Below are 14,867 nucleotides of genomic sequence, written 5' to 3' on the forward strand. Positions count from 1 at the left end.
AAAAACCAACCGACATTGTGAAAAGCTCCAACTTATCCACTGCAATACAAATTTCGATTTTCTCTTATTTTGGTATTTGTTATTTAAATAAAATATTTTGTAATGTGTGTCTTTGTTTGATGAATACTTGTTTCAGTATGTTTTGTTTTGGGATTCAAATCATAGTAATTGCTTAGGTCGGGTTCCCTGGTTCCAGTGGTGACTGAGTGGGGGTTCACAGAACTCAAAATATTAAGAACCATCGAAATAGATTGCTTCCACCTTAAATAGGGTCTTCAGTCAGACCACAAAGAAGACCATTTGTAAACGGTAAGGCCCCACAAGGAAGAACGCAGAGCACCAACCCAGCCGTATGCTGTACCAAAGGATTTTATATAAACCCATATGGGCTCCCTTAAGACAAAACTATCACGGGATTCCGCTCTGTGTTCTGCCTTCATCAACTGCCCCAATATCGCCGATGTGGGACTGAAAAGCACTGTACGCAGTGTAAAGCTGTAGATTATGTTGCCCCATTTACACCCACGCCCCTAAAGATGAGACCTCTCTTAAGACGCAACAATGGCAAATACCTTCAAAAGGGATCACACCCAGTTACAACATCAACATTATTTTTCTGGATTATATTAGCAAAACAAAATTCTAATTTAACAGTGCTGAAAAATCTTTAATAAAGAAGATGCTAATTAAAAAAAGTCTCCCAAAATCTATAGAAAGCAGTGCACAGACACACTCACCTTCTACTCAGGTGGAGGGCACTGTATACATACTCTTATGCTGAAGAGTCAGTATCTCACTAAAGGCACTCGGCATTTACGGGGTTTCGACTTATCCTATTTACGGGGTTTCGACATTCCCATTTACGGGGTTTCGACATACTGTTACTACAAGACACATGGCTCACTGCACCGCAGCTTCTAGCCCTCACCATATTCCAGCCTACAAACTGAAGCGTCCAGGAAGAGGGCGCGGCGGCCTTGCAGTGTACATATCAACAAAAAATGTTGTCTCCTCCTGGGACCTTTCGGGCCCATCACACTGTCTCCAGTGTGTGGGAATTTCTCACACTTCGAGTAAAGGTCAAAGTTGGAGGCTAATCTTAATGAACGTTTACGTCGACCAAATACAGCATCAAGGAAATCCTTTGTAAAAGAAGCCACAGCGTCAGGAGTGAGAGTGCAAACAGGTCCCCTAGATTCAGAAATCTTACTTACTGGTGACTTCAATATGTGGTTAATGTCAGACTTCCAAAAAAAATGAGGTCACCAAATCACATGACAGCATCTGGGTGATACCACCGCAGGTCCGTCCTGGTTGGCACAAGAACGACCCACATGGAAGTTCTCTACAAGGCAACCTTGAAAATCTGGGCCTTAGAGCCTTAAACGGACATATTTCCTCAGACAAGCCTCCTCGTTTTTCCTATCTTTCGAAAAAAGGCACTTCATTAATTGACTACAGTTTTGTTAGCCTTTCAATGCTCCATCAAATAGCAGGTTATTGTCTTGGAAACAGAACAGAAAGTGACCACTGTCCCCCAAAAATTATGCTGAGGACCTGCCTCACGCGACACGAAGTAGAAAGGGCTTTGCCATCCGAGAGCTTTACAATTAACCTCAAACTAATAAAATGCTCCTTCAAGAATTTTCAACAAGTATCAACAGAGGCCAAACAAATAATCGAGCGCCATAGTAGGAGCCCGGATAATACAATCACCAACTGGTCAACATTTGCAACTGAACTCATCGACAGATACGCGAAACCAATAAAGTACACAATCCAAACTGGTCAAAAACAGACGCCCCGCTCAAATTTAGAGATACAATCAGCAACAAGATCCATGAATCGTTCATGGCGGGCCTTACAAACTGATCCAACGGACCCCATAAAAATAATAAAATTGAGAGAGGCCCGCAGCCATCTTAAGAAAGCGAAACGTGAGCTACGCATTAGCCAATGGAACTCTTTCTGGGCCAAACTGCACAATGACATTAAAACAAACAATTCCGCCAGGTTTTGGCGTACAATCAATAGGGTATCCGGGCGCGCATCTAAAGTTGCCTCCTCGAGCATACTGGAGACAGAGTGGGTCGACTTCCTCCATTCCCACTTCAACAATCGGAAAGCAAATATTCCCCACCTAAGTCTCCCCTCCACGGACAAAGCGGTACAAAAAGAGGGTGACCGGGCATTTGTTCTGAACACTGTAAACTCCCCAACGAAGGAATGGCCCTACGTCGATCATAAAATGGCACAAACAAAAGAGTGTCTTTTGATTCAAAGCAGCGATAATCCTACAGTCCAGAAGGCAGAAATAGAAAAAAATGATAAAAAAGGGATGGAAGGATGGGGCTCCTGGTCCAGGTGGAATTCCTCAAGTTTTGTTCCAGGAAGACGCATCCTTTTGGGCTGCAAAACTAAGCACCCTATTTAATTCAAGCGTGCAAAACAACATCATACCGCCCTCCTGGTATGGATCAATCCTCGCACCGATCTTCAAAGGAGGGGACAAAAAATCCCCAGGGAATTATCGCCTCATCGACAATGAAGCAAAGTATTTTGCGGGAGTGTTGCTCAACTCACTAAGGGCATGGGCGGATGACAATTCTATAATTCCTCTGAATCAAACAGGCTTTACTAAAAACACTGGCACCTCAGTCAATCTTATGACTCTCTCCTGCCTGATCGACCAAGCGAAGTTCTATACCTGCCCACTCTATATGGGATTCATTGACTTCCAAGCGGCCTTCGATAACGTTAACAGAGGTAAGCACTGGCAGAAGTTGTCCAGACTTAATATTCCAGCTGACCACCTAAGAGCCATACAACTCCTACACCATGACACATGGGTCAGGATTAAGATCGGAGATGGCTCTAGATTATCCCGCCCAATTCTGACGAAAAAAGGCCTAAAACAGGGTTGTGTCTTGGCCCGACACTTTTTAATCTATTTCTAGCCGACCTTCCTGAAGTCCTCAATAAGGTCAATTCCCACGCTCCCAAACTATCCGGTCTGTCGTTGACAAACCTACTATATGCTGATGACGTGGTTCTTCTAAGCAAAAGTAAGATCGGAATGCAAAGGCTCCTGGACGTCACCTCTGAATACTCAAATAAGAACGAGCTGCGCATTAACAACAGGAAGATGAAAATCCTAGCAGTTCATCCACGGAAAGCTTAGAAACTGTCTTGGACTCTGAACAAGGAAAGCATTGTTGAATCAAATTGCCAGAGGTACCTTGGGAGTTATTTTTAACAATAATGACAAATATAAATCCCACCTAGAAGAACCAAAAAGGAAGGGTGCGGCACTTGCTTTTGCAATTGGACTAATTCAAAAGAAACTCCAAGGCCCAACGCTCGCACCTACAATACATGTTGCTCAGGCAAAAATCATTCCTACCCTAACCTACGGTAGTGAGGCCCTAAAAGGATTGGACAGCGGCCAACTGGACATAATCATTACAAAGATCTATAGATCAGTGTTCAAACTACCAACCCACACATCACCGGCACAAATTTGGTTGGAACTAGCCATCTGCAATCAATCACTCGCCAGAGCCATGTACTTTCTTGGGTGCTGCCACAAACTGAGGTCATCAAAGGAAGGAAGTCTAGGGTACCATCTGTGGGCTAGCATTGACAATAATTCATGGCGAGCAGGACACGACTACTGGTCAAAAGGACTAACAACCCTATGTCTAAATGACCTCTGGAACCTGCACGCTAGTCAGGAGGAATTCAAAAGGCTAGCGAAAACAAGTACCAAACAACTTTCAATAGTGGAAGACAAACCTACCCTTGCAAAAAGAAGCCATGGGTGGATGACCCTTCAAACCTACGCCTCGTTAATCCCACAGCCGTACCTAACCATATCTTTCAGTGCACGAACAAAACTAAGTTTTTTAAAATTGAGGCTGGGTGTTATCAACCTATTGGTTCACTGGCCAAAATGGAAAAGAGAGCACGGAAGAGATCTATGCCGACTTTGTGGGATTCACAAAGCAGACATAATACACATAATTTGTCTGTGCCCAAAACTGCTGACAGAGAGACGGCGCCTACTCAAGCATCATTGGAATACAAAAATGATCAGAAGCTGTAGAGCAGCAGTTCTGGCTTGCTTTGATCCTAGGAACACTAAACATAACTGTGCCCTAGTAAGATTCATGGAGCGTGCTGCAAAAAAACTCTGTGAGGTGTCCACAGTTTGTGACTCCCCATCGGCATAATGCTTTGGCAAGCTTCACCTGTTATTGTTACCCCTACTGGTTTTTATGAACATTACATTTTAAATGAAGTTTTGAATTTTTATTAAATTTTATTTCTTTACTTTTTGTACTCGCAATGGTTTTTTTAAATCATGCAATAAAAAATAAATTTGAAATTTTGAATCAGTGCTGAAAAATCTATAATAAAGAAGATGCTAATTAAAAAAAGTCTCCCAAAATCTATAGAAAGCAGTGCACAGACATACTCACCTTCTACTCAGGTGGAGGGCACTGTATACATACTCTTATGCTGAAGAGTCAGTATCTCACTAAAGGCACTCGGCATGACATGGGTTGTGCATCAGCCACTGAATGCACGACTTCTAAATTCATCAAGAACACAGGTGTCCTGTAAAGTGTCACACCTCTTTCAGACCTTTGTACTCATAGCTCCCTTAAGTGTCAGTTTCAGTTTAGGCATAGAGGGCCAGATGTACGACCATTTTTGCTTGCGCAAACGGGTTTGCGAACCCGTTTGTGCATGTAAAAACAGCATGGGGATTGTACAAACTATTTTGTCTCTCGCAATTTTTTGCGATTCGCAAAATAGGGTTTTGTGAGTCGCTATTAGGAAGGGGCGATCCCTTCCTAATAGCGAGCACAACCCTATGTAAGAATGTTTTTGCATCCACAATTGTGGGCATAAAACACTTGCAAATTACCACCCTCTTCAACAGAGTGGTAATGCACTTGCAAAAGTGAAGGGCTCCCAAGGGGACCCCTTCACTTTTGCAAATGCATGGGATATATTTTTTAAGGGCTGGCAGTGGTCCCAGGGACCACTACCTGCCCTTAAAAAATTTAATGAAAAGGTTTCCAATTTTTTTTTTGTTTTGCTTTAAATGCAGCCCGTTTTCCTTTCAAGGAAAACGGGCTGCATTAAAAAAAATTGCTTTATTTAAAAGCAGTCCCAGACATGGTGATCTACTGAGCCCAGTAAGCCACCATACCTGGTAGAGCCTGCCATTCCCTAAGGGGTCGCAGAATGCAAGAGGTTCATCAATATTCATGAGCCTCTCAATTTGCGACCCCATTGGGAATCGCTAACAGTGTGAAATGCACCGTTGTACATGGAAAATAGCAACTCGCAAATTATGAGTCTAAAAAAACTCGCAATTTGCGAGGCACTATTTCCACGGTCCTACATCTGTCCCTTACTGTCTTTAGCACAAGACAGCCCTCAGTGTGTGCACAGTGCTTAATACAAATATCTTTCAGCTATTAATAAGGTATTCGGTCTGGAGAGCGACCAAGTTCAGTGCTCAAACCCCCCTATTGCACAAAAAGCAGCAGATCACATGCCCACAGGTGCTATTGAACCCTGCCGAGTGCCATGAATACACACGCGAGGGGTCAGAGAACGCAGCTTTCCCCAAATTACCTGTCGCTGCATCTCCTCGATCTGTCTTTGGGGGATGCCGTGCAGAATGGTGATCATGTCAGGGATTTTATCTTCTGGGATAACAACGGCAGCCCTGCAAATAAGCATTTAGAATAAAGAAGCAGCAGAAGCACTGGTCAATGACGAGAGAGATGTATATGCACAATCCATCCATTACTAAACATCAGCAAACTGAATTAGTATCAGTTTTAAAACGCCCTCCATTACAATTGTACATTCAGTACAAGGCACCTATAGCAATGGGGTTAAGATTTGCTCTAAGAGGCACATACGTATGCCCGACCGGTTATCTGTAAACAAAATGTATTTCAACAGTAGGTAGAATTTAAACTTGTGTGGTCAACTAGATGTCTGGTCACTCGGCCCCTAGTGGTGACCAGTCAGTATCAAAAGCCATCCTTTATACGTGTTCATAAGCACGAAGACTGATCAGGGAGAAGTGATCTTGGGACGAGATATGATTGTGGGGCAAATGTGATCAAGGGATTGGATGTGATCGGCGGACAGGATGTGATCATGGAGAAAGGTGATCTTGGGAGACGCGAGTGTGGAGCAAATGTGATCGAGGGATGGGATGTGATCGGCGGACAGGATGTGATCATGGAGAAAGGTGATCTTGGGAGACGCGAGTGTGGAGCAAATGTGATCGAGGGATTGGATGTGATCGGCGGACAGGATGTGATCATGGAGAAAGGTGATCTTGGGAGACGCGAGTGTGGAGCAAATGTGATCGAGGGATGGGATGTGATCGGCGGACAGGATGTGATCATGGAGAAAGGTGATCTTGGGAGACGCGAGTGTGGAGCAAATGTGATCGAGGGATGGGATGTGATTGGCGGACAGGATGTGATCATGAAGGAGGTGATCTTGGGAGATGTGAGTGTGAAGCAAATGTGATTGAGGGATGGGCTGTGATCAAGGGAAGAGATGTGGTTGAGGGAATAGATGTGATCTAGTAACTACATTCCCATGTCTAAGGTCTGGGGACTCATCCTGACAAGGCCACAAACTTCCCAATTCTATACAAATCAGTTCACGTTCCTGTACCCTGTAGTTCAGAGGGTAAACCCTTACTATTCACCTTATTTAGAATTTGTATCCTTTTCTGGATGAACTAATGATATTACCTGCACTGGGAAGTTACATTAATTCAAGATACTTGTATTTAATAGTAATACTACTTTATTAGGTCCTCCATTTACAGGAGTGAAATAAATTCATTAAAAAAAATTGACTTATGTGGCAGAGCCTTCCTGATCACACATGCATGTTATAGACACATCACGCGAAAATGCATGCCAAACATGAAATGCAATAACTCTACAGAGAATGTAATTAAGCAAGGCCTAGGGCCTCAAGAACTAATCTTCTGAATCGTGTCAATACAGTGTGTGAGATCGCCATATTAATTTAGCCGCAGGTTGGCATTAATGGGGTTAACAAAAATAAAAAAAATGCATCAGAGGGGACTCTTCTTCAAATGTGGAAAGAAAAAGAAAGTAAGTCTGACTGAGACATTGTTCGTCTGTACAGTGCAGGTACGAAAAAGTTTGTGCAAGTGGTCCTCTCCAAAGAGGATAATTGGGGAAAAAGGTATATAGAGACGTCAGATTTGGGTGGGGCAAGACATGAGGAATGTTTGTTGAAAGGTGATGCCAGAGCACCATTATCCTAATTCAGGCAGACAGATTTCTAAGCTATGTGGGGATAAATACATGGCTTGGAAGTGGGAATAACGTGCTCACCAGTGGAACATTTGTATCTTCTCTGCTGAGCAGCGCATCCTCAAATAGTACCAACAAATGACTCCTGCTGTGTGGATTGGGCCTGGTGCTGAAGGCCTGCATTGCCCTCGCAGTCCTCAGAACCGGCGCATCGCCGACAGCAAAGCGTATCTCCAGCCTAGGTCATTGCGTCTCTTATCAACGGCAGCCACGAAGAAGACAGCAAACTCCGCATCTAAGCCTCACAGCTCTTCGAAACCGACGTATCGCCAGCTGTGCAATGCATGCCCGATGTCAGGACTTCACATTGCAAGCTTTGTCGACATGATCCTCGACGTTGATGCAACAGGACCTCACGCCGCAGCCTCACCACATCTCAGAACTGATGCATCAGAGCCAGGATTTAAGGTACTTTGTTCAGCAGCCCTAACTGCTGTAGCTGGTTGCAGTTGACCTGAACATGTGACTGTCCTGTTTCGAACGGATATCTCTTGTTGATGCTTTGTGCTTTTTGGCGCTGCTTTGACTTACAACTCACAAAATGAATATTTCCCGTTTTACTGATTGGAGTTTTGTCATTTTGGTCTTGTCTTTATTAAAGAAACCCCTATATTTTTTTAATTTTACTGTTGTAGGATATTTTTGTGTAGCCGTTTCACTGTTTGTGGTGTTGCACAAATACTTTACACATCGCCTTCAAGTTAAGACTGACTGCTCAGTGCCAAGTTACCAGAAGGTAGGCACAGGTCAATTTGGGGTTTGCTGGTGGCTTACCATGACTAGGATCATGGTTGCTGCTTGATCAGGTCTCACACCCTAATCGACCAGTAACCAATTTTTCAACAAACACCAACAGCTGTGTGTGTCTATTTTTTTCATTGGCAAGGGCGGAGGTTCAGGCTCCTGCAGAAATAACTTCTCCAGATCAGAGCTTTCCCTGCACAGTTATCTGACTCTTAACACTGGATCTAGATTGACCAAACCTGCGATAGAGAAGAGAGAGAGAGACCACTGTCTGTTGTCCTCTTCTCCAATGGTGGAGCAATAAGCAAGATCAACTTAAAGCTATGGATATTTTTTGGGTGCGCCTCACAAAATGGGAGGTTTACAGCAGAAACGAATACTAGATTCAGCTCTGTACCAATTTCCCAGTAGAGGAAGATGGGGTATAGAAAATAGATTTATTTTAAACAGTGGAACCAGAAGATCTCAGATTAATAATGAGGACACAGGTGATAATTGGGTTCAAGTAAGAGGTCTTTATTAAACAACCTCATCCAGCATCACAGGAATACCTGCCACAACAAGAACATTCACAAGGTTCCCCTAAGGAACATTCCCTTGACTTGGTTCTACGTAGGATCATTCATCATAGAACCAAGAGACATCATCACACTCCTTCCCCTCTACATTTCACAAGTTCAAACTGTAAAAATGATAGGATGAAAAGGCAATGATAACAAAATGGAAACAAGACATAAAGTTGAAGGATATCTTTCTTAACAAATATCCCACATCTCCCTTTCAATAAAAAACAACAACATTGAAACACATCTCCCAAAGTAGAAAAGTTGTTATACATAAACATTAAGATAAGCAGGAGCTTTAGTAAACCTGCAGGATCTTCGGAAGACATCAACTCTTTTTTCAGAATTTGACCCACCATTTTCAGAAGAAATAGATCATGGGTACTTACAAACTTTCTCTCAGGGGCCAAATTTACAGTGTGGTTTGTGTCCGAGGGCCGCACCGGTGGGGGCGGGGTCAGTGGGGGAGGGGCAACAAAAAAAAACTGTGACCATGAGGTTGAACACAGGTCCCTGCAGCAGACTCCTTCGTCCATTGAGCTACCAGACCCGGCATATATATATATATATATCTCTATGCCTCCCTCCCTCTATCCCTCCATCTCCCTCTCTGCCTCCCTCTGTCTCACTTTGACTGTCTCACTCCCTCTCCCTCTCTCCTTATCTCTACCTCCCTCTCCTTCCTTCTCCCTCCCTCTCCCTCCCTCTCCCTCCTTCTCTCTCCTTCCCTCTCGTTTCCTCTCCTTCCCTCCTTCCCTCCCTCACTCTCCTTCACTCACTCCTCTTCCCCCCTCTTCCCCTCTCCCTCCCTCACTCCCCCTCCCTCACTCCCCTTCCCTCACTCCCCTTCCCTCACTCACTCCCCTTCCCTCACTCCCTCCCCCTCACTCCGCTTCCCTCACTCTGCTTCCCTCACTTCCTCCCTCACTCCCCTTCCCTCCCTCCCCTTCCCTCCCTCCCCTTCCCTCACTCCCTCTCTCACTCCCTCTCTCACTCCCTCCCCTTCCCTCACTACCCTTCCCTCACTCCCCTCCCTTCCCTCACTCTCCTTCCCTCACTCTCCTTCCCTCACTCTCCTTCCCTCACTCTCCTTCCCTCACTCTCCTTCCCTCACTCCGTCTCCCTCCCTCTGTCTCCCTCTGTTGCCCTCCTCCCTCTGTCTGTCTCCCTTTCTCTGTCTCCATGTCTCGGTCTCCCTTTCCCTTCCTCTCCCTCTGTCTCTCTACCTCCCTCTGTCATCTCACCCTGCCTGTGTGTCACGGGGCTGAGAAAGACAGCTTCCCCAGCCAGCTTCCCCAGCGTGCACAAACACACAGCCCCACCAGAGCACTTCACAGGATTTTAAAAAGACAATTTGCATGTGAATGGGGCTTTGTTCACCTCTTAGCGCCCCTGCAGCCCCACTCTGGCCTCCTGGAATGAATCGCCTGGCCCCACATAGCAGCAGTCTCTCTCAGAGTGTCTCTGCAACCGGCAGTGTTTGCAGACACTCTTGGATTTATTTATTTTTTAACACGGGTACGATGTCTCATGGTCCGCGGGCCGCCACGGAAGGCTTGCCGGGCCGCTGCCGGCCCGCGGGCCGTACTATGAGTACCCGTGAAATAGATGGTAACAAAACATCACCTGAAAATTGTACAGGTACATGTGCAACACGATTTAGGTTCCAAATGCGCCCATCATTAGTCTTTACAGCATTTTTGAACATTTTTACAATCCTCTTCACATCTGTAAACTTAGACCATCTCTTACAACCAACAGGAACTCTAATTTTTACCATGTCACCAACTTTAAAATTGCGAACCAACACATTTTTCTTCTCATCATAGTACATTTTCCATTTCCTCTGTAAAAGCAAATCTTTTTTTCTCCATTGTCCAATACCGTTATCTTTTAAACCTTTACCTTGTAACATAACATAACATAACATAACATATCATCCAACCCGGACATAAATTGGTGTTGGAAGACCTTCCCCTAAACAACTCAAAAGGTGTTCTTCCAGTTGTGAAATGAGGTGTGAAGCGATATGCAGAAATTCTATTCTGCAATTCAACCCTCCAATCCAAAGAATTCACTCTAGCTAACTGAATTCCCTCTTTTAACGTTTTGTTTAACCTTTCCAACGAACCATTTGATTCGGGATGATACAACGATATCTTTTTGTGAACAATGCCACAAGTTGACATATAATTTTCAAACTCAACTGAACAAAATTGAGGCCCATTGTCCGAAAGTAATGACTTTGGAAAACTTTCCCTCTTAAATAATGAATCAAGAAATGAAATCACACAACGAGAGGTTAGCTCTCTCACAGCACTAACTTCTACCCACCGAGAATATAGATCCATCAACACCAAAAGATAAGGAGTATTTTGCTCACCATGTAAAGGACCAACAATATCTATAGCAACTTCATCCCAAGGACACAACGGTAATTTTCTGAAAACCATAGGTGAACACCTCGGTTTAAGTACTTTGTCACTCACTTGGCACGCCACACAGTCACGAACAGCTCTCTCCACCATCAAATCCAGTCCAGGCCACCAAAAGTCTTGCCTAATACGCTCCTTTGTTTTTGATATGCCCAAATGACCAACATGGGCCATTTTGATGATATTGTTCCTCAAACTCACTGGAGTAATTAATCTAGTTCCTCTTGCTAGTATCCCATTCATCACTGCCAGTTCATAAGAAATTAAAGACCAAGGTTTTGCTAATTTCCCAAAAGAATTCTCAGAAACATTGCTCATGACTTCAACCAATTCACTATCCTTGCCCAATTCTTCCTTCCACTCATCCTCTTTTATTGCACCTAAAGTGACATCACAAACTCTAATCTCACACTCCTCATCTCCATCACTGACACTCACCTCATTTTCCAAGTCTTCCACAGAATTTACTAAACGCGACAAACAATCAGCAGAAACATTGGTAAAGCCAGGAGTATATTCAAATTTAAAATCAAATTCCTGAAGTGCAATTACCCATCTCCTAATTCTAGCAGAAACAGCGTCAAGACCTTTCTTTTCCAAAATCTCTCATAAAGGCTTGTGGTCTGACCTCACTACAAATGGACAACCCCAAACAAATTTTCTAAACGTATTAATAGCCCAGAAAATGGCAAGCGCTTCTTTCTCTATCACAGAGTAATTAAGTTCAGCACCTTTCAAACACCTAGTAGCACAAGCAATGAGATTTTCACCACCATCGCTAACTGAAATAACAAAGCATCAAGCCCTTTACAACTCGCATCTGTTACAATGAAAGTTGGATCACCAGGTCTAAAAGTTTGTAAATTCGGTGCAAGTTTGAGTTCTTTTTTAATTTGTACAAATTCTTTATTGCACTCATCAGACCACACAAACTCACATGTCCTACACATCATGCCTCTTAATTTCTCTGTTTTGTCTGCAAAGTTCTTAATGAATTTATTGTAAAATTTGGCCATGCCCAAAAAGGACGAGAGTTCATCCTTTGTACAAGGTTCCTTTAGTTGTTCAATAGTTTTTACCAATTCTTCTTTGGGCCTTACACCAAAACCAGAAATATGATGACCTAAATAATCCAGTTCCGTCACTCCAAACTTACGTTTGTCCCGTCTAAGAGTTAGTCCAGCATTCAACATTTTCCTAAGAACACACTTCAATCTACAATCATGTTCTTCCTTTGTACTCCCACAAATTAGCACATCGTCCTGATAACATTTCACACCATTTACATCCTTAAACAAGTCATTCATGATACGCTGAAACACCGAGGCTGCAGAAATTAAGCCAAACGGCATTCTTTTAAATTTATATGAACCAAAAGGAGTTATGAAAGCTATTAACTCTTGTGATTCGACTGACAATTGAACCTGATGATATGCCGAGGCCATATCTAATGTTGTAAAGTAACAAGCCCCGTCCAATGTTGCAACCAACTCTTCAATGTTTGGAAGAGGAAATTTATCTACAATTACCTCCTTATTCAAAGCACGAAGGTCCACACAGAGACGAATCTCATTATTGGGTTTTCTCGCAACGACAATGGGGGCCAACCATTCAGTCGCTTCCACTGCTTCAATCACCCCAGTTTTTAGCAATCTATCAATTTCATTCTTTACAGCATCTTGCATGCAAATTGGAACACGTCTAACTTTTGCTGCAACAGGGATCGCACCAGTTTTCAACTTGATCTTGTGTTTGTAACCTCTCAAACATCCTAGTTTCTCACTGAACAAATCTTTAAAACTTCTCACTACTTCCTCACTGTCATCTTCCACTGTTTGCACTTGAATTGATGGATTTGCATTCGGATTGAGCACCACACCCAAATTTGCTTGATGTGACCAGCTAATTAAGCTATCACCTTTTTCCGCAACATACATTTTCCCCACAACATATCTCTCATTGTATTCAATATTCTCTATGAAGTAACCTAACATTTTTATTGGGTCTTTTCCATAACTCGTTGGTCTCACATCAGATTTCTTCAATACAAATTTTCCTTTAAAATATTTTAAATAGTCTTCTTTAGAAATAAAAGTTAAGTGTGAGCAAGAATCGAACTTCATCATAACCTTAACCCCACCTACACTAACCCAATCAGATGGATGATCTAAGATGTCATCATTAATTTCAAATGTAACTTCTTTAGTTTCAACTCTGGTGTCTCTTCTAAATCTTAGTCGACAATTCTTGCCTAAGTGACCCTTCTTCCCACACACATTGCAGACAACTTTCAAAATTGGACAATTTTTATCATTAGCCATACATCCCAATCTTCCACATCTGTAGCAATTACCCTGAAAAGTATTCCCACTTTTCTTTTCCAACACATTTTTCCCTGCTTGACTATCACTAACGCCAGCTTTTGTATCTAAAGAATCTTTCTTCTTTTTTTCTTCTAGATTTTTCACTTCTTGAACTTGTACTTCTTCTATCTTTTCATTACTGCTCATATTCTTCCCAGCTTTGCTCAACTCTCCCACACACTTAACCATGTGTTCTACCCGCTTAGCAATAATCATCACCTCATCCAAAGGTGGTTCATCTTTCATTCAAAGCTCTTCTCTTATTTTGTCATTGGCATCTCAGCACAAATTGATCTCGAATCCTCTCCTCTGTCAACTCACCAAACTTACAGCTAGATGCTAATTTTCTTAAGACCGTTACAAACTGTTCAACTGTTTCTTTCTTTCCCTGCTCTCTCAGTCCAAAATAATATCTCTCCATTATGGTGCTTACTTTTGGCAGGAAATGTAAGTCTAACTGTTTTATACAAATTTCGTACTCATTAAGTCCCCTTTGTTCAGCTTGACTCAATGTAGGTAAATTTTCTAGCACTTCCTGCCCTTCCCCACCTATGCAATGCATCAAGAGAGCATGTTTCCTTTCCGCACTTAGATTCGTGCCACAAACCCTTGCATAATCTTCAAACATTTTTTTCCACTTCTTCCACCTGATCGGTGGATCACCTGGATCAGAAAGAAAGAACGGTGGCGATGTAACATTCTGCATATTCAGAGACCCTTTCAACTTATCTTCACTACAGTATGATGTTATAATAGTATTAATCTTTGTCTCAAATAATATTATTCACAAACTTTACCACATCACACGGAGTGTTCTCCAAACCAAATCAAATTATGAGTAAGAGTGACATCACTATTCATTTAAGACATAGTGTTAAACTTATACACTCAGCAAAGTCAACTTTTATGTATTTGACACCCTAAGCACAAATTCTTTTTTTTTATCCACAAATTTCCACTCTTTTTGATTTTAAAATACTTCACTAAAGATATCCTCTTCTTTCGATGTCTATGAAGCACAGTATTCTTTACTTCATAAGTATACTCGAAACAGCAGTGTCTTTAAAACGTTATCAAGGCTCTCCACAGATAGACTTTTTTCTTTCCAACACTTTACCAGCAATAATATCCGTGCTGCGTGTTATAAATTGCCCAGATGTGACGTTATTTTAAATCTGACATTGCTTTACGAAAATAAACACTTTTCAAATGTCGATTTTCATACTCAAGATGGCCGCCAGTTTACGTCACACACGCATTTGGTTGCTTTCTTCCGGCAATTGGGCACACTTTCCAGCATAAGGATATTTTTTTGTGGAGAGTTCTGCTTGTTTTTCCAAACTCACGACGTCAGTGAAACGCAGA

General features: G+C 42.6%; 1 protein-coding gene across 1 annotated transcript in view; it reads right to left on the reverse strand.

The window, feature by feature from the left end:
- EXT2 (exostosin glycosyltransferase 2) overlaps positions 1–14,867 on the reverse strand; it is a 305,577-nt gene that overhangs the window by 179,275 nt on the left and 111,435 nt on the right. Inside the window, exon 7 of the mRNA XM_078684358.1 lies at positions 5,653–5,746. Coding sequence (XP_078540484.1) covers positions 5,653–5,746 — 94 coding nt within the window. The remainder of the gene's footprint in view (positions 1–5,652; positions 5,747–14,867) is intronic.

Source organism: Lissotriton helveticus, chromosome 3_2, assembly GCF_964261635.1.
Source record: "Lissotriton helveticus chromosome 3_2, aLisHel1.1, whole genome shotgun sequence".
NCBI classification, from domain to species: domain Eukaryota; kingdom Metazoa; phylum Chordata; class Amphibia; order Caudata; family Salamandridae; genus Lissotriton; species Lissotriton helveticus.